General features: G+C 41.9%; 2 protein-coding genes across 5 annotated transcripts in view; both read left to right on the forward strand.

Moving 5' to 3' along the window:
• The window catches only part of DERL2 (derlin 2), a 13,194-nt gene extending 8,962 nt beyond the window's left edge, over nt 1-4,232 (forward strand). For all 3 annotated transcript variants that reach the window (XM_017520463.2, XM_017520462.2, XM_037735560.1), the window contains one exon: nt 3,733-4,232. In XM_017520463.2, the coding sequence (XP_017375952.1) occupies nt 3,733-3,838 (106 nt within the window). In that variant the 3' untranslated portion in view covers nt 3,839-4,232. The remainder of the gene's footprint in view (nt 1-3,732) is intronic.
• A 6,611-nt stretch (nt 4,233-10,843) lies between these two features.
• The window catches only part of DHX33 (DEAH-box helicase 33), a 32,200-nt gene continuing 30,220 nt past the window's right edge, over nt 10,844-12,823 (forward strand). The window contains exon 1 of one of the 2 annotated variants that reach the window (XM_017520470.2): nt 10,844-11,329. In XM_017520470.2, coding sequence (XP_017375959.1) covers nt 11,041-11,329 — 289 coding nt within the window. In that variant the 5' untranslated portion in view covers nt 10,844-11,040. The remainder of the gene's footprint in view (nt 11,330-12,823) is intronic. The other variant, XM_017520472.2, reaches the window with a different exon arrangement.

A 12,823-nucleotide genomic window follows, 5' to 3' on the forward strand; every position in this document is an offset into this window, starting at 1 on the left:
GTGCTAGATGTGCTCATTGCTATTGAAGTGTTGCTATTCCCAGATCCTCTCAGTGGAAAGAGCAATGGAATTATATCTATGTATGATAATGTATACACATGTATTTTTTAGATCTGTTTATTTTCAAAAACATGGGTTTATACTACCATTTCTAGTACTACCCCATGGTTCATACTACCTTTTTTCCTTTCTGTTTGTTTCCTCCTGTATTTTATTATGAAAATTTCCAAACTTATAGGAAATCAGAAAAAAATTAGAGTGAGCTTCATTTAGCCACCACATAGATTCTGTAATCAATAGTTGCCCTTTTTTTTGTTGTTGTTTTTGTTTTTTTTTGTTTGAGGTGGAGTTTCTCTTTTTGCCCAGCCTGGAGTGCAATGGCGTAATCTTGGCTCACCACAACCTCCACCTCCCAGGTTCAAGCAGTTCTCCTTCTTCAGCCTCCCAAGTAGCTGGGATTACAGACATGTGCTACCACGCTAATTTTGTATTTTTAGTAGAGATGTGGTTTCTCCATGTTGTTCAGGCTGGTCTTGAACTCCCTACCTCAGGTGATCTGCTGGCCTCGGCCTCCCAAAGTGCTATGATTACAGGTATGAGCCACCATGCCCGGCCTAATAGTTCCCTATTCTTTTTGCACACCTATCCCTCCATCTAGCTTTCCAGTCCAAAATGTATGAGCCATTATATGTATACTTAACTCCTTATATACATTAGTATGTATATCATTAACTAGAGTTTAGTAATTATGTGCAACAAAATACACAAATCTTTAGTGTGTCAACTAATGAATTTTTATAAATGCACACGTGTATATATCAAGGCAGAAAATTACCATCAACCAGAAAGTTCCCTGATGTCTTTCCCTGTCAGTCATTGCACCTGTCCCCCAAGAAGCAATCGCTATTCTGATTTTGTCCTCTGTAGATTAGTTTTTCATGTTCTACAGCTTCATGAGTAGAATCGTACAGTATGCATGTACTCCTTTGTATAAGGCTTCTTTCAGGCGGGCGCAGTGGCTCATGCCTGTAATCTCAGCACTTTGGGAGGTGGAGGTTGGCAGATCACAAGATCAGGAGTTTGAGACCAGCCTGACCAATATGGTGAAACCCCCGTCTCTACTAAAAATACCAAAAAATTAGCCGAGTGTGGTGGCGTATGCCTGTAATCCCAGCTACTCAGGAGGCTGAGGCAGGAGAATTGCTTGAACCCGGGAGGCAGAGGTTGCAGTGAGCTGAGACCACACCATTACACTCTAGCCTAGGCGACAGAGTGAGACTCCGTCTCAAAAAAAAAAAGAAAAAAGGCTTTTTTTTTTTTTTAATTCAACGTAATGTTTTTGAGACTCATCTATGTTCTTGTATGTTTTTGTAATTTGTTCCTTTTTATTGCTGAGTATTATTTGATTATGTGAATGTACCACTCCTTTCCATCTGCCCTTCCCAATTGTCCTAACCTGATTCTTAATATGATTGTTTTTACCTACCTAATTACCCCCATATGTAATCAGTGTTTCATCATAGTCTCCACCTCCCCAGTATGGATGCCTTGCTCATCTCACTCACCCTCAGATTCCCCAGACCAGGCTGCCCTCTTATGGGGATACACTCCCCACCCTGCTCAGGCTAACATCTTGTCAGACCACTTCCATGTACTCATGGTCTGATGGGCTCTTGACTCCCTGTACCAGGCTGTGCCCCCACCCTCATCCTGCTAATGTTTGAGCAGTAGAAGGGAGCTCAGTTTTGTTTTTGTTGTTGTTTTTGAAATGGATTCTGGCATTGTCACCCAGGCTTGAGTGCAGTGGCTCAATCTCGGCTCACTGCAACCCCCACCTTCCGGGTTCAAGTGACTCTCCTGCATCAGCCTCCCGAGTAGCTGGGATTACAGGCATGCGCCACAGCTAATTTTGTATTTTTAGTAGAGATGGGGTTTTGCCATGTTGGTCAGGCTGGTCTTGAACTCCTGACCTCAGGTGATCCAACTGCCTTGGCCTCCCAAAGTGCTGGGATTACAGGCATGAGCCACCACACCTGGCCGGGATCTCAGTTTTTAATATACTTTCCTTTGATTATTGTGAGAGTCAACATTCTCATGTTTGTTGACCACATGGATTTCCTTTTTGAATTGCTCGTTGAATAAAAAAAATAAAAACAAAACAAAATGAATTGCTTGTTGAGCTCTTTGCCCATTTTTTCTATTGGTATGTTTGTTTTCATTGTTAATTTGTAAGAATTTTAAAAACTCATTTTGAAGTATACTTACATCATAGTACTTAGAAAGTCTTTTGGACATTTACTATCTCCTCCTGTGTTCTGCAGTAATTTTTCTTGGGATGCGTTGTTAATTTTTTTAAAATTTTAATTGTGGTAAAATAATACCTAACATAAAATTCACCGCCTTAACTAATTTTAAATGTTCAATGTCATTAAGTATATTCATACTATTTTGCTTCTGTCACCACCATCCATAGAACTCTTTTCATCCTGCAGAACTGAAACTCTCATTAAACAACTCCCCATCCCACTCCAGCCACCACCATTCTGTTTTGCTTTCCTGAATTTGACTACTCTATGTTACCTTATAAGTGGAATCATACAGTATTTGTTCTTTTTTGTCTGGCTTATTTCATATTTCATTTAGCTTAAAGTCCTCAAGGTTCATCCATGTTGTACCATGTTTCTGAATTTTCTTCCTTTTTTTTTTTTTTTTTNGCACACTGGGGAAAAGGACTGAGATGTCTTTACTTAAGGTCCATAATTTGAAAGTTAACATTTATTTTTAATTTTTTTTTTTTTTTTTTTTTTTGAGACAGTCTTGCTGTGTTGCCCAGGCTGGAGTGCAATGGAGCAATCTCAGCTCACTGTAACCTGTGCCTCCCAGGTTTAAGCAAGTCTCCTGCCTCAGCCGCCTGAGTAGTAACTGGGATTATAGACATGTGCCACCATGCCAGGCTAATTTTATTTTTGGTGGAGATGGGGATTTTGCCATGTTGGCCAGGTTGATCTCGAACTCCTGGCTTCAAGAGATCCACCCGCCTCAGTGTCCCAAAGTGCTGGTATTACAGGTGTGAGTCATTGTGCCCAGCCCATTTCCTTCCTTTTTAAGGCTGAATAACATTCTGTTAGACTGCGTGCAGTGATCCCAGCTGAGCCCAGATGGCACAGCCGTAATACCAGCTACTCGGGAGGCTGAGGCAGGAGAATCACTTGAACCCAGCACTCTAGCCTGGGTGACAGAGTGAGACTCGATCTCAAAAAAATATATATATATGTATGTACCTACCATATTTTGTTCATCTGTTGATGGACATGGTGATACCTTGATTATGGGGAGACATTGTGAAATGATAAATATGTGAAAGTCAGGTTACAAAACAGATGTAGTGTGATTTAACTTTTGTAAAATTAGGTCATGTAAAAGTTCCTGAAGAATAACTAAAACATGGACAATAATTACCTCTAGAAATTTAGGATATTTTGTTCATCTGTATTTCCTCCTTCTCTATAATTATTATGATATGGATTGCTTTTGTAGTAAAAACTGGCAAAGATAAAAACTAATGTAAATGTTAATAATTATAGATGCTCTTACAATATGTTAACTGTTTAATAGTCAGGCAGGTGTAATACTTACCTATTGGTGGACCCCTGTGGGAGCTGAACTGACCTTGTATTACCTAGGACCTGAGATGACTCTGGGACCAAATTATATCTGTTGCCTGTCTTTTAGGAAAGCTATTTTTGATACACCAGATGAGGATCCAAATTACAATCCACTACCTGAAGAACGGCCAGGAGGCTTCGCCTGGGGTGAGGGCCAGCGCCTTGGAGGTTAAAGCAGCAGTGCCAATAATGAGACCCAGCTGGGAAGGACTCAGTGATACCCATTGGGATTCTTTTATCCTTGGCTGCAAAAGTGTGGACACTTTTGACAACCTGGCAGATTTTAACTCCAGAAGCACTTTATGAAATGGTACACTGACTAATCCAGAAGACATTTCCAGCAGTTTGCCAGTGGTTCCTCACTACACTGGTACTGAAAGTGTAATTTCTAGGAGCCAAAAAACTGTAGAAACAAATATCCTGCCACCTGTAACAAGTACGTGAGTACTTGATTTTTATGGTATAAGGCAGGGCTTTTTCTTCCTCTTCTTGATAGATGAGGCCATGGTGTAAATGGAAGTTTCAGAGAGGACAAATAAAACTGAATTCCATTTTTCTCTCACTGTATTAAAGCTTTTGTGTGTGATCTTTTAAATTATGATGATGTAGCTCTCCTACGTAGATCTGAGCTCAGAACAGTTTTCACGGCTGCTCTTCTTGTGTCTTCACAACTTTTCACTGGATTTCATTTCAGGATTGGAAATATTTGGCTGTTATGCTGTGATTGTATAAATCTTACTGATTCAGAATGCAAGATTCAGCAGGAAGATGATTTATTTCCATCACTTGGATAAGTTGTTCTCTATCTGGGTTTTGCAAAACTTTGTCAGGCAACATGGAAAAAAAGGAGGGAGAGTGGTTCTTGTAGCAGTAGGAATTCAGCTGTAGGAGAGTCAGCTGTAAGCAAAAAGCTCATGTGTCATCTTATTTGCTCTACTTACATTTCTCCTTTAAGAAGTATCCAGGGAAATTCTGGTAAGGGCCACATTTTTGGAAAACTAGGAAGCTTTTCATTAGGCTTTTTTTTTTTTTAAGTTGTAATTAAACATTTTTTTTTGCCGGGTGTGGTGCCTCACGACTGTAATCCTAGCACTTTGGGAGGCTGAGGTGGGTGGATCGCCTGAGACCATGAGTTCAAGACCAGCCTGGCCATCATGGTGAAACCCCATCTTTTAAAAAAAAAAAAAAAAAAATTTAAATAGAGTTGGGGTCTCGCTATGTTGCCCAGGCTGGTCTTGAACTCCCAGACTCAAGCAATCCTCCCACCTCAGCCTCCCAAACTGCTAGGATTACAGACATGAGCCACCATGCCGAGCTTTTTTCCCCCTTTTTTATTAAAAATTTTTTTTGGTTTTATATGAGGTCTTCCTCTTTCACTGGAAAAAAAAAAATGTTTGTTTTTCTTTTTTAAATTAGGGACAGGGTGTCAGATTTTCATTAGATTTGGAAAACAAGTTAGAATATTGACTTTGGAGCCAGATGAACAGATACCAGTTAGGTGTATGTTTCTCCAGGGTCTTTGGCTAGTTAACATTAGTCATTTGCTTCATGAAAATCCAAGAATCTTTTCAGAGCCAAGTACTTGGATTACCTTCCTAATCAGGTAGAAATTAGGGTCCACAGAAGTAGATACTTAATGCTGTGGCTCAATAAATACTTGTCCCAAATATTCAGTCTTCCCTGAGTCTCAGCAGGTTTGCATTCACACTGCTTAAGTAACTCACAGACCTGGAAGAGTCAAAAGAGCACCCCTAAGGAAACAGATGATTCCAAACAGCTATCATTAACAGTGTGTAGACACAGGTCCCTTTCACAAAAGTGGATTGTTAATAGTACAACCTTTCTTAAGGGGTAGCTTTCCAGAATGTGTGATTGTCCTCAGCAGGATGGACATAGGCTTAAACATAACATATATCCTAAATAGGAATTTTCAGATTGTTTTTGAAGTGAAAAGTGTTTTAATATCTTTAAATGGAATTGGATAACTAATGGAATTTAAGTATTTTACATGTTGCTAGTAACTTTGAATATGATTGCTGCAATTTTATGGAACCTGTGTCTATGTGACTGCTTTTTCTTTAAGTGGTTTTAAAAAGCTTTAAAGTTTAAAAGCCAATCTTAAAAGTGTATACTCCTTATGAGATTCTTAAGTTTTATCATATCTTGTTTTTGCTCAAGAAAGCTTTATCAGTGATGTTTGTTGGAGTTTTTTGTTTTTTTAAAATTGTTTTTGGGCTAGAGATGGGTTTCTCTAGTTTTATTTGTTCTCCCTGAGTTAACTTTGAGTTATCCAAGTAGTGGCATTGTTGTGGTAAAATGCTAATTCTAAAATCTATTCACTCACTTTTCATTTAAGTAGGGAATATCTGTATACATTAATGACTGGGTAAAACAGGAAATGTATTTTGAATGTATAGCCTAAAGGCAGGCAGTTATGGGATTTTTGGTTTCTCTGATTTTATAGGGTGCAAATTCCTAGTGGCAGGATGACATGCTGTGTGATTACACTGTGTCCTGGGCAGTGGTAATTTCAATCACCTCTCATCAGTTTGGCCAGCCCTACTACCATGATTCCTAGCCCTGTGTTGCCTGACAGGATACCTGTGCTTGAATGGACATACGGAAAAGTCCTTACTTTCCACCCAATTTGCCCCTCAATCTTGATTCTTCCAGAACACACTTCCTTTTCACAATGCAAATAAAATAAAAGTGAGATTTGATAGATGGAATTTTATGACCAACTAACCTTACACATAATGAGGGATTCCCGGATTCTTCCAGTAATACTGAAAAGCACACTTAAGCATAGGTTTTTTTTGTTGTTGTTATGGAAATACACTATACGTTCATTTAAAAATAAATGGACGTACAAATTGCATCTCCCTAGGAGATACATTTTTATACATTTCGGTGCATTTTTTTCACTATGGATTTCTATTTGTTTCTCTCTTCCACTTGTTTTTTTCTGTGTCACTCTTGTATGTCCTCATATCTTTCATACCTCTTGTGTAGTCTTTAGAAGCAGACAGAGGTGTCTCCAGGGCCTCTGAAAATAAGGACAAATTGGAGCTATTACCATGTTTGGTAATGGGCTTCCTGGAATTATTGTCATTTATCCTAACGATGTTTTATGTTGTGGCTGTTTTTCTTTGACAGGTGAGTTCCAGCTATGTTGTTAGTAATGATCCTGCCATTATTTTCTGTGTTCTGTAGGATGTCTCCAGGCTGCTTAAACATATTTTGAGTTTGCAATAAAATTGTTGAATCTTGTATGATCAAGTCACTTCTCAGAAATCCACAGTGACTTCTTAGTAAGCCCCTCTATCATATGCATCCTTGGTTTTTTTTCCTTGACTCCCACTTCTACCTAACAGGGACCTCAACTTAATTATCTTCAGTTCTTCAAGGCCTGGCCTTGTTCCTGATTCCTCCAAAAATCTTGACTCTAAGGCCTATTTTATTGTCTGTCTCTGAATCCCTATAAAGCTTCAAGTCTGTATGACATATTCTTACGCCAGATTATATATTGTCTTGTATTGTTCCTAGCTGGTACATGTATATTAGTCTTGTCTCCCTCATGAGAATGTAAGCTCCTTAAGGGCAGGGACCATGTCTTAATTTTTGTATCCACCACAGTGCCTAGCACAGTGCTTGGCACATGGGTGCTGAATAAATACTTTTGTTTATTGATCAGCAAAGTATTATCTGGTATTTTTAATTATAGAGGGATTAAAGTGTATGCATGCAAGCTTGGGCCTCATTGCTGAAGCTTGTGTTTGTCTCTGAAAGTGGGATGGAGCAAAACAGAACATGATCAAGGGCAGTGATTTGGTGGTCAGAAAAGCAGAGGTGACTGCCAGCTGGTATGGTCATGATCAGAGCAATTAAGTCCACAAACCATCCTAGACAAGTTGGGAATGAAATGTGTCTGACACTTCATCTTTTGGAGAAAGAACCAGGATATTCTTTGAATAGTTATTAGCTTGTTAATATCTGCATATGAAAGAGGCTGAACCACAAAGACTTCTTTAGGAGAAACAGATGTGGGCAACATGGCTTGATGTATACATAGGACTTAATTTTTCAACTCTTTGGTCCTCTTGGCTTTGAGGTTGACAGAATAGCCGCCAGGTCATTAGGCCAGAGACTATGGATGAGTTACCTACAGATCGGTTACCTTTTTTTTTTTTTAAGCTTGTATTTAACATTGACATGAAAATCTTCACTTTTGACTTTTCTTGAGAAAATTAGAAGATCTGGCAATAATCAGTCTGCATGACAGCCATTGCCTAGAAATGATTAGTGACTGCATCCAGAGGTGACATGTGCTCCACCAAGAAATAAGTCCACCTATTTATATTACCTAAATTATTGTAATCATTTGGAATGTAGGACTCCTACATTAAGTTACTCTGGAAAGCACACTGGGGAAAAGGACTGAGATGTCTTTACTTAAGGTCCATAATTTGAAAGTTAACATTTATTTTTAATTTTTTTTTTTTTTTTTTTTTTTGAGACAGTCTTGCTGTGTTGCCCAGGCTGGAGTGCAATGGAGCAATCTCAGCTCACTGTAACCTGTGCCTCCCAGGTTTAAGCAAGTCTCCTGCCTCAGCCGCCTGAGTAGTAACTGGGATTATAGACATGTGCCACCATGCCAGGCTAATTTTATTTTTGGTGGAGATGGGGATTTTGCCATGTTGGCCAGGTTGATCTCGAACTCCTGGCTTCAAGAGATCCACCCGCCTCAGTGTCCCAAAGTGCTGGTATTACAGGTGTGAGTCATTGTGCCCAGCCCATTTCCTTCCTTTTTAAGGCTGAATAACATTCTGTTAGACTGCGTGCAGTGATCCCAGCTGAGCCCAGATGGCACAGCCGTAATACCAGCTACTCGGGAGGCTGAGGCAGGAGAATCACTTGAACCCAGCACTCTAGCCTGGGTGACAGAGTGAGACTCGATCTCAAAAAAATATATATATATGTATGTACCTACCATATTTTGTTCATCTGTTGATGGACATGGTGATACCTTGATTATGGGGAGACATTGTGAAATGATAAATATGTGAAAGTCAGGTTACAAAACAGATGTAGTGTGATTTAACTTTTGTAAAATTAGGTCATGTAAAAGTTCCTGAAGAATAACTAAAACATGGACAATAATTACCTCTAGAAATTTAGGATATTTTGTTCATCTGTATTTCCTCCTTCTCTATAATTATTATGATATGGATTGCTTTTGTAGTAAAAACTGGCAAAGATAAAAACTAATGTAAATGTTAATAATTATAGATGCTCTTACAATATGTTAACTGTTTAATAGTCAGGCAGGTGTAATACTTACCTATTGGTGGACCCCTGTGGGAGCTGAACTGACCTTGTATTACCTAGGACCTGAGATGACTCTGGGACCAAATTATATCTGTTGCCTGTCTTTTAGGAAAGCTATTTTTGATACACCAGATGAGGATCCAAATTACAATCCACTACCTGAAGAACGGCCAGGAGGCTTCGCCTGGGGTGAGGGCCAGCGCCTTGGAGGTTAAAGCAGCAGTGCCAATAATGAGACCCAGCTGGGAAGGACTCAGTGATACCCATTGGGATTCTTTTATCCTTGGCTGCAAAAGTGTGGACACTTTTGACAACCTGGCAGATTTTAACTCCAGAAGCACTTTATGAAATGGTACACTGACTAATCCAGAAGACATTTCCAGCAGTTTGCCAGTGGTTCCTCACTACACTGGTACTGAAAGTGTAANTTTTTTTTGAGACGGAGTCTGGCACTGCCGCCCAGGTTGTAGTGCACTGGTGCAATTTCGGCTCACTGCAATCTCCACCTCCTGGGTTCAAGCATTTCTCCTGCCTCAGCCTCCCTAGTAGCTGGGACTATAGGCGTGCGCCACCACGCCCAGCTAATTTTTTTTGTGATTTTAGTAGACATGGGGTTTCACTATGTTGGCCAGGATAGTCTCGATTTCCTGACCTCGTGATCCGCCCGCCTCGGCTCCCCAAAGTGCTGGGATTACGCGCGGGAGCCACCGCTCCTGGCATGGTTAACATTTATCATCTCGTAGTTTTCGCTTGCCTTTCTAAATTAGTATTTCAGGACAGGAAGTGAAAGTTTGTCAGTTTTATTTTCTTTAATTGTCAGTTTATTCTTAAACACACATCTGCTGCTGGCTCAACATGAACATTTTCAGCAATGCCTGGTCACCAAGCCGTCAGCAACTAGAGGAAAATTCTCTCTGATCTGGAGGAAAGGGGAAGTTTTTTGTTTTTATACTTGTTCTCTAACGAATGATGGGAAGGGAGATTTTTAACAGGTTCACATACAGGGCGAGTTTCATGGAAAGGAGCTTCAGAAGATGTCCTTCGCATGCGTTGAAGCTTACAGTGTATTCTCTGGAAATAACATTTCCTGTAAGGGCAAACAGCTACTTGCCATTCTCCGTGGTAAATTAGCAAATCATCTAAGAACTTAGGAGGGGAAGGAGAAACTAGTTATATCCTATTTTTTTTCTGCTGCAGTTCTGAATCTTTTCACTGAACTGTCTATGATGGGTTTGGACAGCCATGTAGAGAACTTGAGAGTCTGGCTGGAATGGGTGGGGAAAAGGAAAGATAAAGTACAATTTTATCTTAGTTTCATTGAACTCCCTCCTTTCTCTGCTTGTATTAGTATAGGCGACCACATCCGCTAGAGTAGTCATTTTCTGAGTTTAATTCATGTATGTCATAGAATTTGTTTTCCTCTTCTGTAACACAGGATGATTTGGGGACATCTGAATGACTAATCTCAGAAGACTCGGTTTCTTTATCTGTAAATTAAGGATAATTTAACAACCAGCATCTACCACATAATTTGTGGTAGAATTAAGAGGTTGTTTAAAGGATTAAATAACCCTATAAATTGCTTAGAGGATTAGATATTACACGTTTGTGCTTCTCATTGATTTTTACAGAATTAAGTACTTTCCTTGAAGAGTGACTTATTTCGACAGAGAAGGGGAAAACGAGTGTTTATTGGAAAGACGTAATGCTACTAAAACAAAGAGAAAAACCTCGTTAACCGAGACTGCAGTCCAACGGAACCGTACACCTTGTTTTTCGCGGTTGTGGCTCCGGATCTTTTCCTGGTTGCACCTCAGGCCCTGCTTTTCCCACCTCCAGGAACTGAACGCCATCCCAAGCCCCCAATGCATGCTGGGAGTTGCAGTCCCTTTTCTAAAGGCTGGGGCGGCCGTGAGGTCATCGGTGGTCGCCAGGAGCCTCCAGCACGTGGCAAGGAAAGGGCGGTGTGCGCCCGCTGTTGGCACCTGGGAGGGGGCCGGAGCTGCCGGCGCGGCGCTTGCTCCTCCCGCCGCGGTGCCCTCCCGACATGCCGGAGGAGGCGGGTTTCCCGCCCGCCAAGAGACTCCGGCCGGGCTCTGGGCCTCCGAGCCGCGCTGGGTCCTTCCCTCCCGGGCGGCGAGTGGTGATGCTGCTGACGGCGGGCAGCGGCGGCAGAGGTGGAGGAGGAGGCCGGAGGCAGCAGCCGCCCCTGGCCCAGCCCTCAGCCAGTCCCTACCCTGAAGCCGTGGAGCTGCAGCGCCGGAGTCTGCCCATCTTCCAGGCGCGGGGGCAACTGCTGGCCCAGCTCCGAAACCTGGACAACGCGGTCCTCATCGGTGAGTAGCCGCGCCGGTGAGCTCTTCCTTGCTCTTCGTCCGTGGCTTAGCGAGAGCAGTTTTGCTTACATGACAATCACTCTTTTCGTTCGTGGGCTTCAACAAACCTGAGTACCTTTTCTGGGCCAGACCTGGAGAGGGGTCTCGAAGAACGGTCCGGCAGCCCTGCCCTGGAGGCGCTGACAGCCCGGTGAGAGTGACCGACGTGTGTAGGCAAAGACTCACCTTCCATGTAAAAGGGTAGAAAGACGTACCGGGGGCTTGCGGAGCTCAGAAGAGTGGATCTGACTCAGTTTGTGAGGAGGCAGCTGGGGAGGTCGTGTGGGAGGGAGGGCATTCTAGGCAGTGGGGAAAGGCTGTCTGAGAGACGGGGACCTGAACACATTCCGGTCGAGCGGGAAGGTGTAGTTTCTGGTGCATGAAAAGAGGCAGGGTTGTGGGGCAGGGACTGATTTCAGGGGGCTTTGATCCCCGAACGTGTTAGAGAAGATATTGAAGGACAGAAAGGATGAGCAGCTAACGAGGGGAAGGAGCCCCAGGAGTGCTGCTGGTCAGAGGAATAGTGAGCAGATGCAGCAGTGAAGTCCGGTTGTCCTGGACTTGGATGTGCTGCCCACTGGATTTGGATGTGAGCTATTTGTAAGAGTTAAAGAGGAAAGAAACACAAAACGCGGCTGGCAGTTAGAGACAGGTTTTCTTTACTTAAAACCTGAGAGGTGCTCCTGACCGGTTTCGGTCAAGAGCCCTTTCTCTTACAGACTAAGAGTATATATTGGTTTTAGGGTGAAGGGGGATTATCACAAGCTTGGAATGTTTATGTGTGGGGTTGGAATCTCTCTGGGAGGTGGGGAGGTTATCTTGGGGCAGACATCTTTCCGGCCCGGAGAGGGGTTATCTGCGGGCTAGCATGTCTCTGGTCTGGAAGGAGTTTGGAATATTTGTGTTGGAGATGTTATTTGTGGTGTGTGGTCGTGCCGACCTTAGCTATTAGGCTGATACCCTTTGGATTTTTTTTTTTTTAATGTAAAAAAAAGCAAATCTTAAGCTGAAACTCATAAAAAGATAAGCAACTAGATGAGAACTACTCATCTTAGTCTCACTCCTTCCTCACCAAATACTTCTGTCATTCTCACCTCTCCTTTTAAGCCAAATATTAAAACTTTTTAATGGAGGATTATTTGCTATGCCACTCTTGTGGGAATCGGTGAACATTTGAATGAGGGGCTTGTCCAAGATGGCAGTGCTCTTGCTCTGTCAATCCAGACCCTGTAGTTATGAAAAGGAATAGGACGACATGTTCTTTCTGGCTACTTCCTGGTGATTAGGACGGAGAGTTTTCTGGTCTCGGGTTGACTGTAGGAGCAATGCCGTCTGCAGGATGTCAGTTCAAAATCTTTGAATTAGGCAGGGTAAGAACATTAATCCCAGGCATATTATTAGGAGAGGGCCCAGGAATGGAATGACCCATGTTGTGATTTTTTTTTTTTTTTTTTT

The sequence above is a fragment of the Cebus imitator genome, unplaced genomic scaffold, assembly GCF_001604975.1.
Source record: "Cebus imitator isolate Cc_AM_T3 unplaced genomic scaffold, Cebus_imitator-1.0 Scaffold841, whole genome shotgun sequence".
Taxonomy (NCBI): domain Eukaryota; kingdom Metazoa; phylum Chordata; class Mammalia; order Primates; family Cebidae; genus Cebus; species Cebus imitator.